This window comes from Grampus griseus (assembly GCF_964374135.1).
Source record: "Grampus griseus genome assembly, chromosome: 18".
NCBI classification, from domain to species: domain Eukaryota; kingdom Metazoa; phylum Chordata; class Mammalia; order Artiodactyla; family Delphinidae; genus Grampus; species Grampus griseus.
This window is the reverse complement of record NC_139012.1, coordinates 28,212,984-28,225,815: the sequence shown is the minus strand read 5'-3', so window position 1 is coordinate 28,225,815 and position 12,832 is coordinate 28,212,984. Positions and strand designations below refer to the sequence as shown.

Genomic DNA, 12,832 nt, shown 5'->3' with positions numbered 1-12,832 from the left:
TCAAAGTCAATCTGGAACAGAAGTAACAGAGCCAAGCATGTTTTCCAAAAAAGCCATAATGCAAAAAGTGATCTTTGCAGCAGCATATTAAAATGAGGAAATATAAACAAGTTGACAGTGTTATTTCTATTAGCTCTGGCCTTTGGGCTACAATCTGCAAGTTTTCACATGTTACTGGGGAAAGCTGCCTTTTGATTCCTGAAAATTATTCTTTACAATTATAGCCACGAGTGTGGTGTCATTGACCCTGCAAATGTCTTATGGGGTTGAGGGAAAGACAGAGGGGAGAACCAGGGTCGACTCATCCAAGCTTAAACAGTGTGTCTCAAAGTGGTGTTCAAACAGGATCATTCCACATGAATGTCTCTCGTTTTTGTCTCTTCAAAACATTCCGGGCCACAGCTTCCTGCCTCGCTCTCACATTCTAATGCCCCTGCTTGGCATGGCCTCGAGCTCCTGGCACGGCATGAATGACTCCTCTCATTGTCCCCAGGGCCGGGGTTCTGTCATCTGTGGCTGTCACTGGAGAGATGCAAATGAAAGCTCCTTTGAGGTGGATTGCCCTCAGGGTGGACTTGCCCTGGCCCAGGCCAACAGGCGTGTAAATGCATCGCCCTCAGAAATAAATACGCTCCTCTGCTTTTCCTGGCCTTCACAACTGCACGCCTAGCTTTTCTTTCCCCAAGCCATCTCTTTCCTGTGCACCCAGATCTTCTCTACTCATCTTTGACTCTCAGACACAGTCAATATTTATCCACCTCTTTGAGGGCTTAGCCACTTTACATGGAAGAAATTTAGCTTTTTATCAATGTGATTCTGGCATAAGCAAAGTTGGGCACCATCCCTTGTCTTCTTTTTTGTAATCCTCCCTTCCTTCTTGTTACTGCTCTCCTGCCTGTTTTCAGATATCCAGTGCCTTGTCATTAATAGATGGGACTGACCACCTTCTTACCCTTTCCTCTATCCCTGGAAGAGAAGCATATAATCAGCTAATCGACACAGATACATGAAACACACATTATCACTTGAGTGACATTAATTTATTCCCAATGCAGGGATATGTTTTGAGAAGGGAAGATGATGGTAATCAATATAAATAAAATAATATCTAATTGTAAAATCTAGCATTAGGTTAGAATGGGGCAACTATTATCCTGTAAATTATTTTTTTCCAGGCATATCATGTTACTCAATAACTCATCTTAGTGCCCAGCACCTACTAGGTATTAGGTAGTGGAATCAACAATGGACTTCTGTGGGACAGCTAAACTTGAACAATTTTTAAAGTTTTAGGCCACTCTTCAGTACCCATTTTCCTCCTTACCAAATAGAATTTCAGCCAATCCCTCCACCGTTCAACACATCTTTCTTGGGCACCAACATCATATATAATCCTAGTACTTGGGATATAACTATCCTTTTAGGGCTTTCAGTCCAGGCAGGGTGGAAACAAAAAAATTCTGTGTAATTCAGAACAGCATGGTATGAGTTGTGAAGAAGGTGTGCTATGGGAAGACGTAGAAATGTATTCACCACAGCGTTGGGTACCACTACAGACAGTAATCCCCAAGATAGAGTCTGAAGGGTAAGGCGAGTATCCAGGTGAAAGGGAGAAGGAGGTATGCCCAAGAGAAGAAAGAATGTGCTGTTGTGGTGAGATGGGTTTAGGAAGTGCAAGTGGTTTGGCCCAGCTACAGCGCTGGGTTTGTATGGGACGAGCACAACAGCCACAGCACTTAAACTGAGCCAGGAGTTGCTCTAATGCTTTGCATGCCCTCCTGCTGGCTTCAAAGCCACCATCAACACAAGAACCAGAAGACCCACCAGGCTCTGTGTCTGCTTCGCCACTGCCCATCACCCAGGAACTCACTACCACACTGCCAGAAAGCTTCAGGACTAATTCCTTCATGTCCCCCATCCCTGTGGCCATGGATCCCCATGGGAACTCCAATCAGATCATTTCTTGTCACCTGGACCATCCCCACAGAGCTCTGTGCATCGCTGAACATGACCCAACCTAACAACATCCCAACCCCTCAAACCTGTTCACTGAACCTTCCTGGATACATCATTCAGTATCATCAAAACTTGCTCCTTTTCAGGCTCGTCTCTCAGTGAGGGCTGCTTTTCTTCTAATCCCATGTATCACAGGGTCTGGAGGAAGAGGCGGGATCCTGTTTGCTCCATATTGCTAGTTCCTATCAAGTTTAACTCCCTCCTCCCTAAAACTCCTCATCCTCTTTGAAGCCACGCCATCATGAGCTTCTCTTCCTCACTGGAGTCATCCGAAGGTCTCTGAGCCACTCACCCTCACTCCGTGGAGACTTTGGCACTGGTTTCATCGTCTCCCACAAACACCCCTCCTGTCATAATGCCTGCTGATTCCCAAATCCATATAGTGGATCCTTCCCCATCCTGGCCTTTCACTCTCTTGATCTTCTCTCCAATGATCTTGTCCATTGTCCTACCCCAGCCCCCGGTAGATCTTGCCCTTGTAAGTAACCACACACACTACAAAACTTCAATTTCAAAGCTTTCCCTTTCTGGCTTCCATTTTCTATCTACTCACGCTTTATCTACTCTATCCAGCTCAGTCCCGCTAGTCCTCTGATTCCAGTTCTCCAGCCCCACCACAACCACCAATCCATTGATTCTACCATCTTTCAACAGCTCCTCTCCCCTCATATCCTCAGTTCCCTCCATGTCCGTCTCAGATCCCACGTTCCCTCGCTGTAATCACTTCCTTGCATACCCCTTCCCTTGTCATCATTCTTTGTTCCACTTTCTTGGCTGAATTAGAAACTTCGTTAAATCCAACTCTCTGTTTAGTCCATTCCTGCTCCTAAAGCAGCTGAACATGGCAAAAGAAAATTATTTTTATTTTAGTTATTTTAATTCCATGAGCCTTAACCTCAACTAAGCCATTGGTGTTGCCCAAAGAGTCCTTGAAAGGCAGCACTGCTGGGGGAGGGCTTATGGAGCCAGACTTCCTGGTTTGGATTTCTCACTCTGCCCCTTAACAGCTGTATCATCATGGGTTATTTATTTTCACTTTCTGTGCCTCAGTCTTTTCATCTGTAAAATAGAAAGAAGCAGAATACTTATCTCTGGGATTGAAGTGAGGATCAAATGAGTGAGCTCTCTGTGCTTCCATCCAAGACCAACCTCCCCCTCCTTGTGCCCTAGGTCTCCTGGTTTCCCAAGTCTAGCAATTTTCTGCTTACTCTCCTGCACCATCAAATTTACTGTCTTAACTGTATCATTCCCATCAACATATCTACATACTCTAGTAACCTTCCTTGACCTATCAACCTTCAGGTAGCTTCCCATTTTTCTCTTCCCTCTTCACTGCAAAATGCCTCAAAAGAAGTACCTACATCAATGCCTCTGCCTCCCATTTTGCCTTACATCCACTCCTAGAAGGTTTTTTCACCACTGCTCCATCAAAACTGCTCTTATCAGGGTTAACAATGACCACCGTATTGCCAACACCATGGTAACTCCCCACTCTTGTTTTATTTGCTCGGTCCGTAGCATTTGGCATGGCCAAATGCAACTTGACAGATCAAATGCTTCTTGAAACACTTGTCTCACTTGACTTCCCGGAACCACACCCTCATATTTCTCTTCTTTTCTCCTTGACTACTTCTTTTCAGACTCTTTTACTGTTTCCTTCTCATATTCTTGATGTCTGGACATTGCAAGGATCAGGGGTCCGTGCTTGGCCCTCTTTTCATCTCTACCTGCACTGACTTCCTTGGTGATCTCATCCAGTTTCAAGGGTTAGATGCCATCTCGAACCTGATGATGCCCATATTTATATGCTCTTCCTCCGATATCCTCGTGGCTCATTTTATCACTTCCTTCAGGTCTTGGCTCAAATTTCACATCACAGACAGGTGTTCCCACACCATCACTCTATATTCTCTTACTCTGTTTTATTTTCTTCTTAGTACTCTTCTTCATCTGTCATATATTTATTTGTGTATTGAAAGCCTTTTGAGAACAGGGGAATTACCCACTTTGTAGAGTGCCATGTGCATAGAAAGCTACCAATAAATGTGTTAGATAAAATCATGATTTCATTCAGGCCTGACAACACCCCAACAATCCTATTGTAAGAGTTATTACAAATGAAGAAATGGAATCAGTTTAGGCCATTGTCACACAGCTGGCAATTCAGGCAGCCTGACCCCAGAGCCTACCTGCTCCCTAAGGTGCTGCAGAAGCCAGAGGGGTACAGAGATTCTAGATCACAGGGATACTTTCATGGAATTTATCTTGAGGATAATGGGGAACCACTGAGGTGGGAGTTTCAGGGTGGGGGGGTGACATGCCCTAGATAAAGTTCTGACTGCATCCCATATATGCCCATAATTGCCTGCTCTAGTTCCTGGGTGATCAAATCATGCCGGCTCAGAGGCTGCCTTGGCACTTTGTTGGAAAGTTTAGGCTGACCGTGTGTGTAAGCTTTGCCAGCATCAAACTGGCCTGTGCTGACAATATTTAAGTCAGATTTAGTTAAGAGCTTCAAATCAACTTCACCTTGAGGTCTGTGCAATTAAAAACCTTTCTTGCTGTTTCCGTAGCAGCTCGATAGTTGGCATAATTCCTAAAGAAGCTTATATGTTAATGCCCAAGAACCATTTACTATGCTGTGCACTGCTGACCCAAAATGTCACAACTTGAGTGAGACAGTCTAGTAAAATATTAAGCTGTTTAAAGAACACATTATGTTTCAAACTATAGTTGGGGAGGACAGGGTTTCCAAAAATCTGATTAAATGAACTTTTAAAATACCTGTAATTTGACTTATTTAAAGTTTAGAGCTCCAAAGATCCTGGCCTTTCAGGTAGCTCATGCACAAGGGTTGTAAGATGCATGAGCTATTTCCATATAGACAATAAATGCATTTGGTGAATAGATGCTAAAATTTACGTGTTTCCATGGTGAAATGAACTGCTGTTTCTGTTCTAAAGGGAACCAACTGTTCACCCTCCAATACCTCCAAAGCCCAGTTCTCCTGTTTCATCTCCTAACCAGCTGAGGCGGGATAACAGGTAAGACCTAGCACTCCAGAATTTCTTGCAAAATGAAGTTCAAGGGAAATGAAAGCAAATGAATTGTGACTTGTTTTGTGCAAATCATGGGTATGTTTTGTGTGCATATTCACTGAAGAAGCACTTGGAAAGATTTTCTAATTCTATTTGCCCACACAAACGTGTATTTATGTTTGTCGTTGGATACTTATGGCCATTACTTGTCTTATGGAAGTACTTTCAATATAGAAACTAAACAGTAGTCATGTCCAGGAAGTGGGTAGTTCTTTAGTCTTATTTTAATTGAGACATTTGTAATTTATTTCAAAACTATCACAAAATTTGAAAAAATGTTCTAATTAACTTGTCTCCGAACCAAGAAAAAAAGACAGACTTGCTTTTCTACTTTGAATCTCCAGTGCTCTATAATTAATACTTAAAAACAAATTCAGGGCCCGTGAGCCATGGCCGCTGGGCCTGCACGTCCGGAGCCTGTGCTCCACAACGGGAGAGGCCACAGCAGTGAGAGGCCCGCGTACCGCAAAAAAAAAAAAAAAAAAAACAAATTCAGAGATCTGAACATCTTCCCATGTGTTCCTGTTAAACAGTTTAATCATATCGTATCGAACTGTTTTTCAAGACCTACATGGCACATTTCCATTATTATTGAGAGATTTAAAAAATGGTATCTCAATGAAGACTGAATACATTAGATTTGCTTAATGGCCTGCCTTTGATTCTTTTGTATTTTTACTTTTTGATGGTGATTCTTTTGACAACATGTAAGACAATTTGAGAACTATTCTTTATTAAGGGGGTAACTTCAGCCAGAAAATGCTGATTGGGTGGCAGGGCTGTGTAGCTTTAGGCATTCAACCTAAGAGTTAAAAACCCAGGTCTGAATTTCTATTCAGTGAAATTTCACAGTACCTTTGAAATTTTGTCCTTGGGAGGAGAAGATACTTTTTTTTAATGTTAAGAGAATACTTCTTCATTGAATTAATTAAAATATAGGCCAGATTTATAATTTTTAATTTGTGCAACGGTTATAATTATACTCTTAAAAATAACTTCTCAGGCTTTCTATCTTACATTATTTTTCCTTTTACTCTGATAGTACTGAACAATTAAATCTTAATTTGAATAAGATTTTTTAGGGGGCTAAAAAAAGTTGGTGTTAGTACCACCTAAATTCTAAACTAAAACTCAGGACTCTAGAGCAGTGACCTTGTACAGATTCAAAAGAAGCTAGATTCCGTGGGAACTGGTCTAATCCATTTTTACTACTCTAATTTATTTCTTCCACAAATGATCTTAAATATAAAATGAGGACAACTTGCATGTTAAAACCCTGATTACTTTAATCACAGCAAGATGACTTTAATGAAAGAATATGAAAGGGAAGTGTTTCCTATGTAATTAACACATGTCCTCAGGAGTACAAAAAAATAGTTGAATATAATTTCTTGAGAACAAGCAAGAATGTATAAGTAGGCCAATCAGATACTTAGAAAAACAGCAGAGAAAAGTCTTATATCACAAATTGTAACAGAACCTAGTACTGTAAAATTTAATTCTAACAACTCAGTGTGGTCTTTCTCAATGTGGTGGGTGTACTGGAAATATGAAAGTCTTTACCATCTTATCTGAGAAAACATATTTCTTGATAGTATTCAAATGGGATAAGTCTTTGAGAAAAAAATCTGATACCTAACAAAAAATGATTCTTCTTCTTATTATTTTTTATTTTATTTATTTATTTTTGGCTGCGTTGGGTCTTCTTTGCAGTGCACAGGCTTCTCACTGAGGTGGCCTCTCCCGTTGCAGAGCACGGGCTCTAGGCACGTGGGCCTCAACAGTTGTGGCATGCGGGCTCAGCAGTTGTGGCTCACGGGCTCCAGGGCGCGGGCTTCAGTAGCTGTGGCGCACGGGCTCAGCTGCTCCGCGGCATGTGGGATCTTCCCGGACCAGGGCTGGAACCCGTGTCCCCTGCATTGGCAGGCGGACTCTTAACCACTGAGCCACCAGGGAAGCCCTGATTCTTATTATTTTTAAATATTGTATCATTATCTAATAGAGATAAGTGTAAAAATTCTTTATTGATGACTGGAAACTAAAATAAAATGAACATGAACATATTTAGAAGATTTTTATCTCCAGTAGTGGTATTGTTCAAACACACTTTCATCTCTTTGAATGTAAATGTTTTCTCATAAATTAAATCTAACAGAGAAGTGTTTTCTTACCTAACAGACATTATCTTTAACTTGAAAAATATAGGCAGATATGTCCACCTAAACCAAGTGCATATACAGAAACCAGCAGATCTGCTGAAAGAAATATAAGGTATAGTGGTCTATATCTATATATCTATATCTGTGTAATTGTAGATATGATAAAGTATGCTTTGTTGGAACACAAACATACCTAAAATTAATAATAAAATAGACAAATCAGTTTTCCAGCTGACTTCAATAGTGGGTAATAAATGTTTTTATATGTACCTACAGAATTTTATTACTTTTATTTCTATTCTAAGCATTACATTATGAGCAACCAAAATTGTCTGAACATGATAACAGAATAAGATTAAACCCCTTAAGACAGGAAAACCGCTGTTGTTGACGTGTAAGTGAATAGGTGGAAATATAGTTATTTGATTGAACATCTGCAAAAGCTTTGCCTAGAACTGGCTGTATGACAAGATCATATTCAGCTTCACCTGCACCATCAGAAAAAGGCTTACAAATTGCACTGATGCTTTTGAGCAAGGTTTCCCCCTGACAGTGCTGGTTTACGCCTGTTGTCTTGAACATCCCATCCAATTTAGTACTTGTTTTGGATATTTATTTATTTATTTGAAAAACACTATTTTTAAAATTAGTTTTTGAACAATGTTATTTTATAGATCTATCAATATGATAAACCAATTTTTTTATTATGGTTAAAAACCTAACATAATTTACCATCTTAACCATTATAATAAGCCAATTTTTTTAGACAATTTTTTTTGACTGAAACACATTTTCCAAAGTGCCAAACTTACATATTTTTATTTTCTTTATTATCTCCCTTGACTCTCAGGCATGCATCACACAGGTATCTTACCTTTGGGGAGAGTACCCTGTACTTAGTACCTTAAGGTACAGCTCTATCTCTATCTTTCCCAAACTATGTCCCATGTGCCACAAGATGTCAATGAATGTTTTGTGAAAGAAGCATTTAATGGCTTACATGTTTAGGAAACACAATGGAATAGAGCTCTCTATCATGAACTTCCCAGAACCTTCAGTGTGCTTATACATATTCCAAATCTCTAAAAGTCGGTTATGTTTCCCAAATTTACTTGACTACAAAATTCTATCTTCGTGGAACCCTATTAACTTTCTAAGATATCATTTATGAAGCACAGGTCTTAATTACAGGTAAAGCTGTAAGGATTTCCCTAATTATTCCTTTTCATGACCTAGGGAGACCAGAGGGGATTCAAGCTCAGCTACAGTTTTAAATGTACTTTCTTTCCCTTTGGAAACATAAGAAGACAGATACTTTCACCTCATATAAGGGACTAATTGATCATCTGAATATGTTGCTTAATGCTCCTTGGTTGGTAGAAAAACTTCGGAACATGTTTCTGTGTTTACTTTTGCAGTTAATTGAATTTTTTTTCCATATCCTTTTTTTTTTTTTAATATCCACCCTTTTTTTTTTAGATTCTTTTCCCATATAGGCCATTACAGAGTATTGAGTAGAGTTCACTGTGCTATACAGCAGGTTCTTATTAGTTATCTATTTTATATATAGTAATGTGTATATGTCAATACCAATCTCCCAGTTTATCCATATCCTTTTAAGTATATAAATTGTGTACAACCAATATCAGTCTTTAGGAGAAACTGCAGTTATTTCAGTGAGCAGTAGATGGCAGAGCCAATGCCCAAGTGGAGTGACTGGTGTGTGTGTGTGTGTGTGTGAATGCCGTGAGCTGACATGACAGACTATTTTGTTATTCAGTTAAACTCAGTAACTCCTGATAACACTTGGAGTTTTGCTTTCTTCACTGAACACAGATCAGACATTTTAGCTCCTTCATTGACTTGAGTTTGTTTGTTTGAAGGGGTCAGGATCTTGAAAACATCGTCAAAGTGGCCACTTCATTTCAGAAAGCTGACAAGGGGTAAGAGCTCAAGAGCTTTTGAACTTGCATTTTTCTTCTCTTTTTGTTTCAAATGCTGTTTATCACATATAATTTCAAAGAAGAAAGACTCAGGCTCTCTAGATTAGCGTGGTAATTAGAAATGGGTGGTACTAACATTTATGGACACTCTTCATCCTCTGCTTTCTCTTCTGGTGAGTAGTGCTCATCCTGGTCACCATAGTTGTCCATGATGGTGACCTTATTCCAAACCCTGAGTCCTGTATTTATGTTGCTGACCCAGATCCTTATTTATCTGTCTCCCCAGCACCCCCATTTAGAATGTCCTAGGCTATTTTCACCTTCCTCCCCAAATGTGCTATTTCCTGCCTTCTCTCATTTAGGCAAGATCACCTTTCTGGAACCATTTTTTTTTTTTAACATCATTATTGGCGTATAATTACTTTACAATGGTGTGTTAGTTTCTGCTGTATAACAAAGTGAATCAGCTATATGTATACATATATCCCCATATCTCCTCCCTCTTGCATCATCCTCCCTCCCACCCTCCCTATCCCACCCCTCTAGGAGGTCACAAAGCACCGAGCTGATCTCCCTGTGCTATGCGGCTACTTCCAACTAGCTAGCTATTTTACATTTGGTAGTGTATGTATGTCCATGCCACTCTCTCACTTTGTCCCAGCTTACCCTTCCCCCGCCCCGTGTCCTCAAGTCCGTTCTCTATGTCTATGTCTCTATTACTATTCTGCCCCTAGGTACTTCAGTACCTTTTTTTTTTTTTTTTAGATTCCATACATATGTGTTAGCATACAGTATTTGTTTTTCTCTTTCTGACTTACTTCACTCTGTATGACAGTCTCTAGGTCCATTCACCTCACTACACATTTGTTTCTTTTTAAGGCTGAGTAATATTCCATTGTATGTATGTGCCACATCTTCTTTATCCATTCATCAGTTCATGTACACTTAGGTTGTTTCCATGTCCTGACTATTGTAAATAGAGCTGCAATGAACATTGTGGTACATGACTCTTTTTGAATTATGGTTTTCTCAAGGTGTATGCCCAGTAGAGGGATTGCTGGGTCATATGGTAGTTCTATATTTAGGTTTTTAAAGAACTTCCATACTGTTCTCCATAGTGGCTGTATCAATTTACATTCCCACCAATAGTGCAAGAGGGTTCCCTTTTCTCCACACCCTCTCCAGCATTTATTGTTTGTAAATTTTGTGATGATGGCCATTCTGAGATATCACAATGAGGTGACACCTCATTGTAGTATTGATTTGCATTTCTCTAATGATTAGTGATGTTGAGCATCCTTTCATGTGTTTGTTGGCGATCTGTATATCTTCTTTGGAGAAATGTTCATTCAGGTCTTCTGCCCATTTTTGGATTCTGTTGTTTGTTTTCTGATATTGAGCTGCATGAGCTGCTTGTATATTTTGGAGATTAATCCTCTGTCAGTTGCTTCATTTGCAAATATTTTCTCCCATTCTGAGGGTTGTATTTTCATCTTGTTTATGGTTTCCTTTGCTGTGCAAAAACTTTTAAGTTTAATTAAGTCCCATTTGTTTATTTTTGTTTTAATTTCCATTTCTCAAGGAGGTGGATCAAAAAGGATCTTGCTGTGTTTTATGTCATAGAGTGTTCCTCCTGTTTTCCTCTAAGAGTTCTATATTGTCTGGCCTTACATTTAGGTCGTTAATCCATTTTGAGTTTATTTTTGTGTACGGTGTTAGGGAGTGTTCTAATTTCATTCTTTTCATGTAGCTGTCCAGTTTTCCCAGAACCACTTATTAAAGAGGCTGCCTTTTCTCCATTGTGTATTCTTGCCTCCTTTATCAAAGATAAGGTGACCATATGTGCGTGGGTTTATCTCTGGGCCTTCTATCCTGTTCCACTGATCTATATTTCTGTTTTTGTGCCAATACTATACTGTCTTCATTACTGTAGCTTTGTAGTATAGTTTGAAGTCAGGGAGCCTGATTCCTCCAGCTCTGTTTTTCTTTCTCAAGATTGCTTTGGCTATTTGGGGTCTTTTATGTTTCCATACACATTGTGAACTTTTTAGTTCTAGTTCTGTAAAAAATGCCATTGGTAGTTTGATAGGGATTGCATTGAATCTGTAGATTGCTTTGGGTAGTAGAGTCATTTTCACAACGTTGATTCTTCCAATCCAAGAACATGGTATATCTCTCCATCTGTTTGCATCATCTTTAATTTCTTTCATCGGAGTCTTATAGTTTCCTACATACAGGTCTTTGGTCTCCTTAGGTAGGTTTATTCCTAGGTATTTTATTCTTTTTGTTGCAATGGTGAATGAGAGTGTTTCCTTAATTTCTCTTTCAGATTTTTCATCATTAGTGTATAGGAATGAAAGAGATTTCTGTGCATTAATTTTGTATCCTGCTACTTGACCACATTGATTGATTAGCTCTAGTAGTTTTCTCGTAGCATCTTTCGGATTCTCTGTGTATAGTACCATGTCATCAACAAACAGTGACAGTTTTACTTCCTCTTTTCCTGTTTGGATTCCTTCTATTTCTTTTTCTTCTCTGATTCCTGTGGCTAAAACTTCCAAAACAATGTTGAATAATAGTGGTGAGAGTGGGCAACCTGTCTTGTTCCTGATCTTACGGAAAATGCTTTCAGTTTTTCACCATTGAGAATGATGTTGGGTGTGGGTTTGTCATATATGGCCTTTATTATGTTGAGGTAAGTTCCCTCTATGCCTACCTTCTGGAGGATTTTTATCATAAATGGGTGTTGAATTTTGTCAAAAGCTTTTTCTGCATCTATTGAGATGATCATATGTTTTTTCTCCTTCAATTTGTTAATATGGATTATCACATTGATTGATTTGCATATGTTGAAGAATTCTTGCATTCCTTAAATAAACCCCACCTGATCATGGTGTATGATCCTTTTAATGTGCTGTTGGATTCTATTTGCTAGTCTTTTGTTGAGGATCTTTGCATCTATGCTCATCAGTGATATTGGCCTGTAGTTTTCTTTTTGTTTGTAACATCTTTGTCTGGTCTTGGTATCAGGGTGACAGTGTCCTCATAGAATGAGTTTGGGAGTGTTCCTCCCTCTGCTATATTTTGGAAGAGTTTGAGAAGGATAGGTGTTAGCTCTTCTCGAAGTGTTTGATAGAATTCGCCTGTGAAACCATCTGGTCCTAGGCTTTTTTTTGTTGTTGGAAGATTTTTAATTACAGTCTCAATTTCAGTGCTTGTGATTGGTCTGTTTATATTTTCTATTTCTTCCTGGTTCAGTCTCGGAAAGTTGTGCTTTTCTAAGAATGTGTCCATTTCTTCCAGGTTGTGCATTTTATTGGCATATAGTTGCTTGTAGTAATCTCTCATGATCTTTTGTATTTCTGCAGTGTCAGTTGTTACTTTTTCTTTTTCATTTCTAATTCTGTTGATTGAGTCTTCTCCCTTTTTTTCTTGATGCATATGGCTGATGGTTTATCAATTTTGTTTATCTTCTCAAAGAACCAGCTTTTTAGTTTTATTGATCTTTGCTATCATTTTCTTCATTTCCTTTTCATTTATTTCTGATCTGATCTTTATGATTTCTTTCCTTCTGCTAACTTTGGATTTATTTTGTTCTTCTTTCTCTAATTGCTTT

The 12,832-nt window shown here is 39.1% G+C and overlaps 1 protein-coding gene across 1 annotated transcript in view; it reads left to right on the top strand.

The window, feature by feature from the left end:
- Positions 1-12,832, top strand: part of SCEL (sciellin) — a 130,966-nt gene that overhangs the window by 54,868 nt on the left and 63,266 nt on the right. Inside the window, exons 9-11 of the mRNA XM_082675543.1 lie at positions 4,980-5,060; positions 7,320-7,385; positions 9,157-9,216. Of these exons, the coding sequence (XP_082531669.1) occupies positions 4,980-5,060; positions 7,320-7,385; positions 9,157-9,216 (207 nt within the window). The remainder of the gene's footprint in view (positions 1-4,979; positions 5,061-7,319; positions 7,386-9,156; positions 9,217-12,832) is intronic.